General features: G+C 41.5%; 2 protein-coding genes across 12 annotated transcripts in view; one reads left to right on the top strand and one right to left on the bottom strand.

Annotated features, from left to right (window-relative positions):
• Window positions 1-14,530, top strand: part of ANKS1B (ankyrin repeat and sterile alpha motif domain containing 1B) — a 1,154,742-nt gene that overhangs the window by 283,365 nt on the left and 856,847 nt on the right. The window lies entirely within an intron of this gene.
• GARIN6 (golgi associated RAB2 interactor family member 6) lies at window positions 7,182-7,835 on the bottom strand. Its single transcript, XM_019959762.1, is given in 1 exon segment — window positions 7,182-7,835. A coding segment is annotated over 1 exon segment (654 nt).

The raw sequence follows: 14,530 nt of genomic DNA, 5'->3' as shown, positions 1-14,530 counted from the left end.
TGACACCACCCTTATGGCAGAAAGTAAAGAGGAACTAAAAAGCCTCTTGATGAAGGTGAAAGTGGAGAGTGAAAAAGTTGGCTTAAAGCTCAACATTCAGTAAATGAGGATTATGGCATCCGGTCCCATCACTTCATGGGAAATAGATGGGGAAACAGTGGAAACAGTGTCAGACTTTATTTTTGGGGGCTCCAAAATCACTGCAGATGGTGACTGCAGCCATGAAATTAAAAGACGCTTACTCCTTGGAAGGAAAGTTATGACCAACCTAGATAGCATATTCAAAAGCAGAGACATTACTTTGCCAACAAAGGTTTGTCTAGTCAAGGCTATGGTTTTTCCAGTGGTCATGTATGGATGTGAGAGTTGGACTGTGAGGAAGGCTGAGCGCCGAAGAATTGATGCTTTTGAACCATGGTGTTGGAGAAGACTCTTGAGAGTCCCTTGGACTGCAAGGAGATCCAACCAGTCCATTCTGAAGGAGATCAGCCCTGGGATTTCTTTGAAAGGAATGATGCTAAAGCTGAAACTCCAGTACTTTGGCCACCTCATGCGAAGACTTGACTGATTGGAAAGGACTCTGATGCTGGGAGGGATTGGGGGCAAGAGGAGAAGGGGACGACAGAGGATGGGATGGCTGGATGGCATCACGGACTCGATGGACATGAGTCTGAGTGAACTCCGGGAGTTGGTGATGGACAGGTAGGCCTGGCGTGCTGAGATTCATGGGGTCGCAAAGAGTCGCACACGACTGAGCGACTGATCTGATCTGATCTGATCTAGCAGATTCCTACATATTCAGATTTTCTGGATTGGAATAAATATAATTTATTCTTCTTAGCTGGATCTAGCAAACAGGTATTAAATATCTTGTATTCAAAGTAGAGTGCTAAACTTCAGAAACATGAGGATTATGGAAATACAAACTTAATTGGGAGCCAGGTTACTTTTACATTCTGATTCTGGGCTTTAAAACTATATTATTTATCACTTTCAAATTCTTAGATTTTGTACTTGCAAAATTAGAACATTGCTTGGTCTTTTGGATCTTAATTTCCAAAATCATTTAATTTCTGCTGCTGCTGCTGCTGCTAAGTCGCTTCAGTCGTGTCCGACTCTGTGCGATCCCATAGTCGACAGCCCACCAGGCTCGCCTGTACCTGGGATTCTCCAGGCAAGAACGCTGGAGTTGGTTGCCATTTCCTTCTCCAATGCAGGAAAGTGAAAAGTGAAAGGGAAGTCGCTCAGTCGTGTCCAAGTCTTAGCGACCCCATGGACTGCAGCCCACCAGTCTCCTCCGTCCATGGGATTTTCCAGGCAAGAGTTCTGGAGTGGGGTGCCATTGCCTTCTCCGATTTAATTTCTAGTTTTTGTCTATATTTTGAATTGATCCTATATTCAAGTTTCATCTATTTTTTCTGGTTTTTAGAAGGTATTTTCTTCTCTTATTGTGACTAGATTGTTGGAGTTTTTATAAGAGGCAATTCCTTTCAAATTTATGAGAATTGGTAATTCTGAATAACAGGATTAAAATGAAAATATATATAATATATTGGGCACTTTAGTATAATTTCAAAGCAGTTAAATAAAATTTAAGCTGGGCAAAGAATTAGAAAAGAAATCAAGAATGAAGGGACTGGGAATACGAAGCCCTTTCTGGAAAGTATAATTAAACTCAAATTTGTTTTTCAACATTCTTGGCAATAACAATCACTACTATTTTGAAAATAGAAGTGAGAAGGGAGGAAGTAGAATTCAGAAGTGAGCAAGAACAAAGGTGGGGTTGGGGAAAGATCCTCTAGAGCAGATAATCAAACTGTTAGATAAGGCCCAAGAATGAACATGGGAGTTACACTTTATAGCTCTCCCATTTGTGTTGTTGCAATAGTACTTGGGAACCGTCTGAACAGGAGACAATCCAATAAAGGTGCTAGGAATAAAGTATAAAACTGTACCTTGTGTTTGCTCAAATGGCAAACCCAAATCTGAAATATTTGATTGACTGATATGCTCACAAAAAGCTACAGTGAGATCAGGTATTGTCTGGCCGTAGGAAACTGAAGTCATAAAAGAAAGTGTGGGGGAAGGGAAACTTTTGAATGAAGATGAAATAAGAAGAGAGAGGAATTTTGTTACTTGAGTTCGGTGAATGCAGTGAATACATCTGAACAAATAAAGAGCAGTGCTGTTTCATAAGAACTGTAATCCCATATACCTTGGGCTTTTTGTGCTGTAGGCATCTTGCTAAGCTTTGTTGCTTTTGCAGATGTTGGAATGACTTATGTGCATCTTGTTTTTTCTCTAACGAATTTATCTTCTTTCAAGACTCACCTAAAGACACATCTGCTTTTTTGTCTAAACCTTCTCATCTGGAGTTAGTTGGTCTCACCCCAGTTCCCTGGCTTCCATGGCATTTCATTTCTGCCTCTGCCTGTTATTTACATCCTTGTCTCTTTCTCTTGGGCTTCCCAGGTGACTCAGTGGATAAAGAGTCTGCCTGTGCAGGAAACACAGGCAATGTGGGTTCTATTCCTGGGTTTGGAAGATTCCCTGGAGTAGGACATGGCAACCCACTCCAGGATTCTTGCCTGGGAAATCCCATGGAGAGAGGAGCCTGGCAGGCTATAGTCCAGAGGGTCGCAAAGAGTTGGACACGACTGAACACACACACACACTGTTTACACAATGCCTACAGTGATGTCAGATATTTTACATGTAGCTATCTAAAGAAATTCACCCATTCCAGTCCATTTTACTTTGCTGATTCCTAGAATGTTGACATTTACTCTTGCCATCTCCTGTTTGACCACTTCCAATTTGCCCTGATTCATGGACCTGACATTCCAGGTTCCTATGCAATATTGCTCTTTACAGCATCGGACCTTGCTTCTATCATCAGTCACATCCACAGCTGTGTATGGTTGTTGCTTTGGCTCCATCCCTTCATTCTTTCTGGAGTTATTTCTCCACTGATCTCCAGTAGCATATTGGGCCCCTACTGACCTGGGGAGTTCTTCTTTCAGTATCCATCATTTTGCCTTTTCATACTGTTCATGGGGTTCTCAAGGCAAGAATACTGAAGTGGTTTGCCATTCCCTTCTCCAGTGGACCACATTCTCTCAGACCTCTCCTCCATGACCCGCCTGTCTTGGGTGGCCCCACAGGCATGGTTTAGTTTCACTGAGTTAGACAAGGCTGTGGTCTTAGTGTGATTAGATTGACTAGTTTTCTGTGATTATGGTTTCAGTGTGTCTGTCCTCTGATGCCCTCTTGCAACACCTACCGTCTTACTTGGGTTTCTCTTACCTTGTACGTGGGGTATCTCTTCATGGCTGCTCCAGCAAAGTGCAGCTGCTTCTCCTTACCTTGGATGAGGGGTATCTCCTCACCGCCACCCTCCTGACCTTGAATGTGGAATAGCTCCTCTAGGCCCTCCGGCACCCGCACAGCCACCGCTCCTTGGAGGTGGGGTTGCTCCTCCCAGCCGCCGCCCCTGGCCTCTCACATGGGGTAGCTCCTCTCCGCTGCGCTCTGTGAGCCGTCGCAGCCACCCACGCTCATCTCACACGCTAGTAAAGTAATGCTCAAAATTCTCCAAGCCAGGCTTCAGCAATACGTGAACCATGGACTTCCAGATGTTCAAGCTGGTTTTAGAAAAGGCAGAGGAACCAGAGATCAAATTGCCAACATCCGCTGGATCATGGAAAAAGCAAGAGAGTTCCAGAAAAACATCTATTTCTGCTTTATTGACTATGCCAAAGCCTTTGACTGTGTGGATCACAATAAACTGTGGACAATTCTGAAAGAGATGGGAATACCAGACCACCTGACCTGCCTCTTGAGAAACCTGTATGCAGGTCAGGAAGCAACAGTTAGAACTGGACATGGAACAACAGACTGGTTCCAAATAGGAAAAGGAGTACGTCAAGGCTGTATATTGTCACCCTGTTTATTTAACTTACGTGCAGAGTACATCATGAGAAACGCTGGGCTGGAAGAAGCACAAGCTGGAATCAAGATTGCTGGGAGAAATATCAATAATCTTAGATAAGCCTTTCCTGGTTGCTCAGACGGTAAAGCATCTGCCTACAATGCGGGAGCCCCGGATTCGATTCCTGGGTTGGGAAGATCCCCTGGAGAAGGAAACGGCAATCCACTCCAGTACTATTGCCTGGAAAATCCCATGGACAGAGGAGCCTGGTAGGCTACAGTCCATGGGGCCACAAAGAGTTGGACACGACTGAGCAACTTCACACTTTCAGATATGCAGATGACACCACCTGTATGGCAAAAAGTGAAAAGGAACTAAAAAGCCTCTTGATGAAAGTGAAAGTGGAGAGTGAAAAAGTTGGCTTAAAGCTCAACATTCAGAAAACGAAGATCATGGCATCTGGTCCCATCACTTCATGGGAAATAGGTGGGGAAACAGTGTCAGACTTTATTTTTTTGGGCTCCAAAATCACTGCAGATGGTGACTACAGCCATGAAATTAAAAGACACTTACTCCTTGGAAGAAAAGTTATGACCAACCTAGATAGCATATTGAAAAGCAGAAACATTACTTTGCCAACAAAGGTCCGACTAGTCAAGGCTATGGTTTTTCCAGTGGTCATGTATGGATGTGAGAGTTGGACTTTGAAGAAGGCTGAGCACTGAAGAATTGATGCTTTTGAACTGTGGTATTGGAGAAGACTCTTGAGAGTCCCTTGGACTGCAAGGAGATCCAACCAGTCCATTCTGAAGGAGATCGATCAACTTTGGGATTTCTTTGAAAGGAATGATGCTAAAGCTGAAACTCCAGTACTTTGGCCACCTCATGTGAAGAGTTGACTTATTGGAAAAGACTCTGATGCTGGGAGGGATTGGGGGCAGGAGGAGAAGGGGACAACAGAGGATGAGATGGCTGGATGGCATCACTGACTCGATGTATATGAGTGTGAGTGAACTCCGGGAGTTGGTGATGGACAGGGAGGCCTGGCATGCTGCGATTCATGGGGTCGCAAAGAATTAGACGACTGAGTGATTGAACTGAACTGATCTAAAGAAAGAAACAGGTAACCTACTGAAGGTCATAGCTGGGTGTTATGTGGCTTTGTAGGCCTCATTTTATGTTGTTCTGCCTCCTATCAGTTGCTTCTGTCCTTTGTTATTTATTTTGTAAGTTTTAGAAGTTTCTTTGGCTAATAAATGTAGATCATAGATAGATCAAAATTTTTGAGAGTAATCTTTAGCATTTTATTCTGTCACTTGTTCATTTAATCATAAATATCAAGTGAAGGGAAGGCTACAGATAGTTCAGAGCCTGATTATAAATTCCTATTTAGTTTTACTATTACGCTTTCTTGTTAGTAGAGCATATGTTATTAGAGCAGAGAATATGTGTTGAGTTGTATTGTGGTGGATGATTTATTGCTTTCCTCCACAGTCTCAGATGAGCCACCTCTGCACCATGTGCAGCTTTGAGGGCTTTGAGGCTCTTGCCTAAAGAGTCAGTCCTGATGGGTGGAGACCCTCTGTTCACCACCCTGCTTACTCATGTAGCCTTCACTCTGTAAGGTTGAGATGAGGAGTCTGGATACTAAACCTTTAACTGTTTTTGTAACAGGCTTATCAGTAGTCTCCACTCCTGCAATTCCCATACTCATGCTGCCCCATGGGGAGAGGCCAACAGCTCTTACTGATGGGCTGGAAGTACCTTCTGAGAACACAAGGACTTGCAGTCCTTGCTAACAACAATCATAAGACATGTTGAAATTAACCATAATGACCATGCTGCCTGGGCTTCCTCCTGGATCTCTGAAGGTTGCTCCTGATGGGCTGTTGTTTCTCTTCTGAGTTTGCAGACATGGTTACAGTCACATCCACAGCATTAGTGGTGGTGCCTATTGTTACAATTGCTCCTATCAAGCTTTGTAGGCTTTGTAATTGCAGAAGTATGTGAACTGTTGAAGGCAGTGTATGTGGGAGGCATGTTAAATTCATTCCTCCCCAGCATAATCATACTGCTGCTGCTGCTAAGTCGCTTCAGTTGTGTCTGACTCGGTGCGACCCCATAGACGGCAGCCCGCCAGGCTCCCCCGTCCCTGGGATTCTCCAGCCAAGAACACTGGAGTGGGTTGCCGTTTCCTTCTCCAATGCATGAAAGTGAAAAGTGAAAGTGAAGTAGCTCAGTCGTGTCCGACTGGTTGCGACCCCATGGACTGCAGCCTACCAGGCTCCTCCATCCATGGGATTTTCCAGGCAAGAGTACTGGAGTGAGTTGCCATTGCCTTCTCCATAATCATACTAAGTGGCTCTAAACTCATCACGGTTTATGTAAAGGCTCTGAATGCTTACTCGATCTTGATTTCTTCCATAGAAAAAGGTAGCATTTGCCTAGGAGAAGACAAGTAAAGAAAGTGATACCAGTAAAACTGCTTCCTTTTCTTTCTGTAGCTAAACAACAAGAGCTTATAGTAAGAATTTTGAGCTTTCAACTCTACTCTGCCATTTGATGCAAGAAGTTCTCCTACAGTATCTCTACAATGACCACTCCAGTTTTGCTGGGACAGTTTGTGTCAGTGAGAATACTTATTAAAATACACTTTTGTTAGTATTTATCCTGGTCAGGCGATATGTACTTTAATAATTTGATGTATATGTGTGTGTGCTCAATCGGGTCCAACTCTTTGTTACCCCATGGACTGTAGCCCACCAGGCTCCTCTGCCCATGGAGTTTTCCAGGCAAGAATATTGACGGGGGATGGAGGGTTATCATTTCCTATTCCAGGAGATCTTCCCAACCCAGGGATTGAACCTGCATCTCTTGCATCTGTTGTATTGACAGGTTGATTCTTTACCGCCGTACCACCTGGGAAGCCCAGTATTTTGATAGGTACTAACAAATTATGCACATCTCACTGTCACTGATTTATACAAAAATAAGTACATGGCAGTCTTGGGGAGACATACATTCTGCAAAATGTCCGCCTACCTGGGTTGGAGTATATGTTCAAGAATAGATTGGGTGGTCAGGCTGCTGCAGATGGCAATATGATATTGGATATGAAATTAATGGTTGCTGACAGCTAACAAATCTCTGCAATACAGCCTTGGGGAACTCTTTGGAGAAATACTAGGAACCTCTTTAGTGTGCCATGGCCTCCAAATGAGGCTCATTTGGCCTTGAGTCCTTCTAAAAATTAGAGTATTCCCAGATGAGCCTCTGTACCAAAGCCTCTGCAGGACTTCAAGCTGTTCTCCCTAAGCACCCTGGCCCCATCTTTTGGAGACTTACCACTAGGCACTTCTTCTCTTTTCTTAAGTCCAGTTATGTCCAGAATGTTCCTAGCTCGGGTGGCCTGAGTTCTGCTGTGAGCATTTGCTGATAGTCTCAGGAAATAAATGAGGTTTTTCCACTGAATAAAAAGATCCCCTCTATCTGGAGGGGGACACAGCTGAAGGTAAAAAGAGCGGCCACTGGCAAGCTTCAAGTGGAGCTGTTGTTTTTTACTGTTATGAATGGATATCTCTACAATCTTCAAGGGAAGCAGCCTGGTTAGCTCTAAGATCTGTGTAGGCTTTTTACCTCTCTCCCGGGCAGCAGAGCTGTGCCTGTTAGAGTCATCACAGATAGCAGCTGGTTGGGCCAGCAGCATGACATCAGGCAGTGTGAGGTGGGGGCTGGTACGAAAGATGCCCACAGTCACCATTTGGGCCCGGTTGTGCACATCAAGCACTTCTCCTTTCCTGCTGACCTGTATAAAGTTACTCTCAAACACTGGCGCATATTGGAATATAGGGTACTCCCCCTTGTACAGTTATCACTGCAGTTTCCCCATGGAGGTGTTAAACATACTCGGCAAGACTGCTTTTGGCTGAGTAGTATGCTAATGTATATTGGCTGTTCTTGACTTTTATCAGGATAGCTCCTAGAACCTTCTCCAAGCCTTCCTTACCACACCTTGTAGAGCGTCCTGTTTCCCTGGTCTCTCCAGCAGTTGGGCTAACAGTGGTCTCCTGCAAATTTTGCCTCTGAGTGACTGAGGGCAAGTTGTGGGAGCTGATTACCGACTACTCAGTGCTAGAGACAGTTTCTTCTGGACCTGACTGTGCCCTGCCTAGAGCATGGAGATGTCAGGGCATGCAGAAGCCAGGCTTTCAGTAGATGTCTGGTTATAAAGGTGTGCAGTTATCAGGGTCCCAGTATGTCAGGGTGCACAGATGTTAAGGTGCACAGATATTGGTATTCAATCATAATCCCATTGCATCTCTCCTCCAAAAACTGTACCCTTCAACTAAGCCTAAACTACCTTGAGGGACCCCTCTTATCCTCTCCTGTCCATTGTGACCCGGGCTCATCACACAGACCTTTGTCTATGTCCTGCAACAGTCCCGCCCTCAGAGCAGGGTAACTGTCCTCTCTACTTCACCCATCCTCTTCACCAGGCCACACTGCCACAGCTCAGAAGACCACTCCCTCCTCCCTGGGCCCATCTGAGGATCTTAATACTTACTGACAAATTGCTTTCAAAAAGGGTTGGGCAAACTTTCTGTTAGGTATGAGTTTAAAATATGCATACTCTCTTAACCAGCACTTCTAACTGCTGACAATTAGAATTAATTGTAGGCAATTTACCTTAAAGACAGTTGGACAAGTTGGTAAACAAGCTGGATGTATAGAATGTTTATCAAGGTTTATTGTAGCAAAAACAATCATAAACAAGATTAATATCTTATAATAAGGATTTGGTTAAATAGATTATGGAGCATTCTGTGAAAGAATACTCTGAAGTCATAAGAATGATTATGTGGTTCCTTATTTATTGAAATGAAAAGATATACCTGATAATATTCTTTTAAGAAAAAGAGAAAAGCAAACATTTCAGACTAGGTTTATACCCGTGATCCAATTTATGTAAAATCATCCATATGTGTGTTTGGGTATAAAATTACAATATATTCAACGAAATGTTTAAAGTGCTTGTCCCTGGATGGTGTAATTTTTATTTTCTTTATATTTCCTGTTTTCTCTTAGGATACTTATTTACTTCTGTTAATGGGATGAATTAAGCTATTTTTATTAACAATATTTTTATAGCCATCAAAAATTTTATGTTTTGACCTACCCTCAAGTTGCTGAGATTTTCCCTAGACATCTGTACCCTAACTGTACAGTGGAAAGAGCCTTGAACATCATATGTATGCTCTAGTCTTTACTATCAAATTGGCTTATTAAAGAAGTAGTCAGAAATTTGGCTATTATAAATATTATAAATTCAGTAAGATTAAAATATACTTATTGGAATGACAATTTACATAACACACACATACATACGTAAAGCCATCTTTTTTGAGTTTTTTGTCTGTTCTGTAAGTAAAAATGAACACTTTCTTCCCTTCATATCGAAGTATCTGGTTATTTCTGGAAATATGAATACTTTATTCTTTATTTATTGAGAGGCTTAGTCACACATCAATAGCAGTTCTTACTGGCCCATCCAAAATCTTTATATTTTAATTTCCATTTCACGTTTACATTGTCTATAATTAAGAATAAGAATAAGCCTAACATATATTTAGTAATCAAACTAACCTTTCAAATCTATCCAAGAGATTCTGGTATTTGTTGAAAGGAATAGGTAGCACTGGAAACAGTATAATTTAATTTAGGTGCTTTTTTAAATATAAATTTATTATTTTAATTGGAGGCTAATTAGTTTACAATATTGTATCAGTTTTGCCATACATTGACATGAATTCGCCATGGGTATACTCATGTTCCCCATCCTGAACCCCCCTCCCACCTCCCTCCAATTACTGTCCCTCTGGGTCATCTCAGTGCACCAGCCCTGAGCATCCTGTCTCATGCATTGAACCTGGACTGGTGATTCATTTCACATATGATAATATACATGTTTATTTGCCATTCTCCCAAATCATCCCACCCTCGCCCTCTCCCACAGAGTCCAAAAGACTGTTCTATACATCTGTGTCTGTTTTACTGTCTCACATACAGGGTTATCATTACCATCTTTCTAAATTCCATATATATATATATGCATTAGTATACTGTACTGGTGTTTTTCTTTCTGGCTTTCTTCACTCTGTATAATAGGCTCTAGTTTCATCCACCTCATTAGAACTGATTCAAATGTATTCTTTTTAATGGCCGAGTAATACTCCATTGTGTATACGTACCACAGCTTTCTTATCCATTCATCTGCTGATGGACATCTAGGTTGCTTCCATGTCCTGGCTATTGTTCACATTGGGGTGCACGTGTCTCTTTCAATTCTGGTTTCCTTGGTGTGTATGCCCAACAGTGGGATTGCTGGCTCGTATAGCAGTTCTATTTCCAGTTTTTTAAGGACTCTCCACACTGTTCTCCATAGTGGCTGTACTTGTTTGCATTCCCACCAACAGTGTGAGAAGGGTTCCCTTTTCTCCACACCCTCTCCAGCATTTATTGCTTGTAGACTTTTGGATCGCAGCCATTCTGACTGGAGTGAAATGGTACCTCATCGTGGTTTTGATTTGCATTTCTCTGATAATGAGTGATGTTGAGCATCTTTTCATGTGTTTGTTAGCCATCTGTATGTCTTCTTTGGAGAAATGTCTATTTAGTTCTTTGGCCCAGTTTTTGATTGGGTCATTTATTTTTCTGGAATTGAGCTGCAGGAGCTGCTTGTATATTTTTGAGATTAGTTGTTTGTCAGTTGCTTCATTTGCTATTATTTTCTCCCATTCTGAAGGCTGTCTTTTCACCTTGCTTTTACTTTCCTTTGTTGTGCAAAAGCTTTTAAGTTTAATTAGGTCCCATTTGTTTATTTTTGCTTTTATTTCCAATATTCTGGGAGGTGGGTCATAGAGGATCCTGCTGTGATGTATGTCAGAGAGTGTTTTGCCTATGTTCTCCTCTAGGAGTTTTATAGTTTCTGGTCTTACGTTTAGATCTTTAATCCATTTTGAGTTTATTTTTGTGTATGGTGTTAGAGAGTGTTCTAGTTTCATTCTTTTACAAGTGGTTGACCAGTTTTCCCAGCACCACTTGTTAAAGAGATTGTCTTTAATCCATTGTATATTCTTGCCTCCTTTGTCAAAGATAAGGTGTCCATATGTGTGTGGATTTATCTCTGGGCTTTCTATTTTGTTCCATTGATCTATATTTCTGTCTTTGTGCCAGTACCATACTGTCTTGATTACTGTGGCTTTGTAGTAGAGCCTGAAGTCAAGCAGGTTGATTCCTCCACTTCCATTCTTCTTTCTCAAGATTGCTTTGGCTTTTAAAAAATAAAGTGAAGATACACTGATTTTCTTAAAAGCAATTTCATGCCATGCACATATGTTACAAGATTCTTATCTTAGGCTTCCATTAGACCACTGAGCTAATTACCTTGTCTCCAGGGAAACCAGAAGCAATATTACTTAGAGTCTAAAGACTCACAATTTTTTCCTAACCAGTCATTAGAACAGCAACAGTAGAACCTCTCTTATGTGGCCTGATAACTATCATGTGTAGCATTCTGGCAAATATGTCTATTTTCATTGAGTCTGATGAATTTTATCTGGAATTCCTCTAGATATTTAGAAAACTGTCTTAGTATTTGCTTCAATAGTTAAGAAGCTGAGATGGCTAAATAAGAAATCAACCTGAACCTGAGATTAATAAATTCTTGGAAGACTGACCTATGCAAACATTTGTGTGATTAATGTTAGAGAATGTTTTGCCTATGTTCTTTTCTAGGAGTTTTATTGTGTCATGTCTTATATTTCAGTCTTTAAGCCATTTTGAGTTTATTTTTTATTTTGTCCCATGAAAGGAGGCATTTAATCTTTTTTTTTCTTTTTTTTAAATTTTTTTAAATTAATTTTATTTTATTTTTAAACTTTACATAATTGTATTACTTTTGCCAAATATCAAAATGAATCCACCACAGGTATACATGTGTTCCCCATCCTGAACCCTCCTCCCTCCTCCCTCCCCATACCATCCCTCTGGGTCGTCCCAGTGCACCAGCCCCAAGCATCCAGTATCGTGCATTGAACCTGGACTGGCTGTGGGAGAGGGAGAGGGTGGGAAGATTTGGGAGAATGGCATTGAAACATGTAAAATATCATGTATGAAAATCTTTATTTTTTAACATGGACATTCTGTACTTCTGGTCAATGCACCTTTTTTTTTTTTTTTTTCTTTAATGATTAAAGCAATGTGCGTTTGGCCACAAACAGGCTGTTTTAGTTAGCATAGAATTCAAGTTAAATCATGTACAGGCTAGAATCACTTCCCCGTGCCTCAATATGTAGAAGTTTCTTCTATTGATAAATCATAAACAATTTGAATTTCAATTTTTAAGTATGCAATAAAGCCTTAAAATAACATTAGGAATGCAAATGTCATTGTAGACCTCTTTCTTTTTTTATATAGAAATTTAGTTGATTTACAATATTACATTAGTGTCGTATGTATAGCATAGTGGTTCAATGTTTTTATAGATTATATTGAGTTTATTTTTGTACATGATATGAGTGTGTTCTAATTTTATTAATTTACACGTGGCTGTCCAACTTTCCCAGCACCACTTGTTGAAGAGATGGTCTTTGAAGAGACGGTCTTTTTCCCATTTTTATATTCTTGCCTCCTTTGTAGAAGATTAATTGACCATAGGTGTTTGGATTTATTTCTGGGCTCTCTTTTCAGTTCCATTGGTCCATATGCCTGTTTTTATACCAAAAGATACATATACTCTTATGTTCTAGCAGCACTATTCAGAATAGGCAAAACATGGGAACAACCTAAATATCCATCGACAGATGAATGGACAAAGATGTCATATACATATACAATGGAATACTACTCAAACATTAAGAAGAACAAATAATGCTCTTTGCAGCAACATGGATGCAGTTAGAGATTATTGAACTAGGTGAAGTAAGTCACACAGTGTGCCTGTGTCAGGTAAGTGTGATATCACTTATATGTTGAATCCAAAATATGACACAGATGAACCCATCTACAAAACAGAAACAGACTCACAGACATAGAAAACAAACTTGTGGTCGCCAAGGTGGAGGGAGGAGGGAGAGGGATGGACTGGGGTGGTAAATGCAAACAATTACAGTTTGCATCAGTCAGTCAGTCAGTTCAGTCGCTCAGTCTTGTCCGACTCTTTGCAACCTCATGAATCACAGCACGCCAGGCTCCCTGTCCATTACCATCTCCTGGAGTTCACTCAAACTCACGTCCACTGAGTCAGTGATGCCATCCAGCCATCTTATCCTCTGTCATCCCCTTTTCCTCCTGTCCCCAATCCCTCCCAGCATCAGAGTCTTTTCCAAGGAGTCAACTCTTCGCATGAGGTGGCCAAAGTACTGGAGTTTCAGCTTTAGCATCATTCCTTCCAAAGAAATCCCAGGGCTGATCTCCTTCAGAATGGACTGGTTGGATCTCCTTGCAGTCCAAGGGACTCTCAAGAGTCTTCTCCAACACCACAGTTCAAAAGCATCAATTCTTCAGCGCTCAGCCTTCTTCACAGTCCAACTCTCACATCCATACATGACCACAGGAAAAACCATAGCCTTGACTAGACAGACCTTTGTTGGCAAAGTAATGTCTCTGCTTTTGAACATGCTATCTAGGTTGGTCATAACTTTCCTTCCAAGGAGTAAGTGTCTTTTAATTACACGGCTGCAATCACCATCTACAGTGATTTTGGAGCCCCCCAAAATAAAACAGCCACTGTTTCCACTGTTTCCCCATCTATTTCCCATGAAATAATGGGACCAGATGCCATGATCTTCGTTTACTGAATGTTGAGCTTTAAGCCAACTTTTTCACTCTCCTCTTTCACTTTCATCAAGAGGCTTTTTAGTTCCTCTTCACTTTCTGCCATAAGGGTGGTGTCATCTGCATATCTGAGGTTATTGATATTTCTCCTGGCGATCTTGATTATAGCTTGTGCTTCTTCCAGTCCAGCGTTTCTCATGGTACACTCTGCATATAAGTTAAATAAGCAGGGTGACACTATACACCCTTGACATACTCCTTTTCCTATTTGGAACCAGTCTGTTGTTCCATGTCCAGTTCTAACTGTTGCCTCCTAACCTGCATATGGATTTCTCAAGAGGTAGGTCAGGTGGTCTGGTATTCCCATCTCTTTCAGAAGTTTCCACAGTTTATTGTGATCCACACAGTCAAAGGCTTTGGCATAGTCAATAAAGCAGAAATAGATGTTTTTCTGGAACTCTCTTGCTTTTTCCATGATCCAGCAGATGTTGGCAATTTGATCTCTGGTTCCTCTGCCTTTTCTAAAACCAGCTTGAACATTTGGAAGTTCACAGTTCATGTATACTGAAGCCTGGCTTGGAGAATTTTGAGCATTTGTGCAGTAGTTTGAGCATTCTTTGGCATTGCCTTTCATTGGGATTGGAATGAAAACTGACCTTTTCCAGTCCCATGGCCACTGCTGAGTTTTCCGAATTTGCTGGCATATTGAGTGCAGCACTTTCACAGCATCATCAGGAATTCCATCACCTCCACTAGCTTTGTTCG

The sequence above is a fragment of the Bos indicus genome, chromosome 5 (genome assembly GCF_029378745.1).
Source record: "Bos indicus isolate NIAB-ARS_2022 breed Sahiwal x Tharparkar chromosome 5, NIAB-ARS_B.indTharparkar_mat_pri_1.0, whole genome shotgun sequence".
NCBI classification, from domain to species: domain Eukaryota; kingdom Metazoa; phylum Chordata; class Mammalia; order Artiodactyla; family Bovidae; genus Bos; species Bos indicus.
This window is presented reverse-complemented; position numbering and strand designations above follow the sequence as displayed.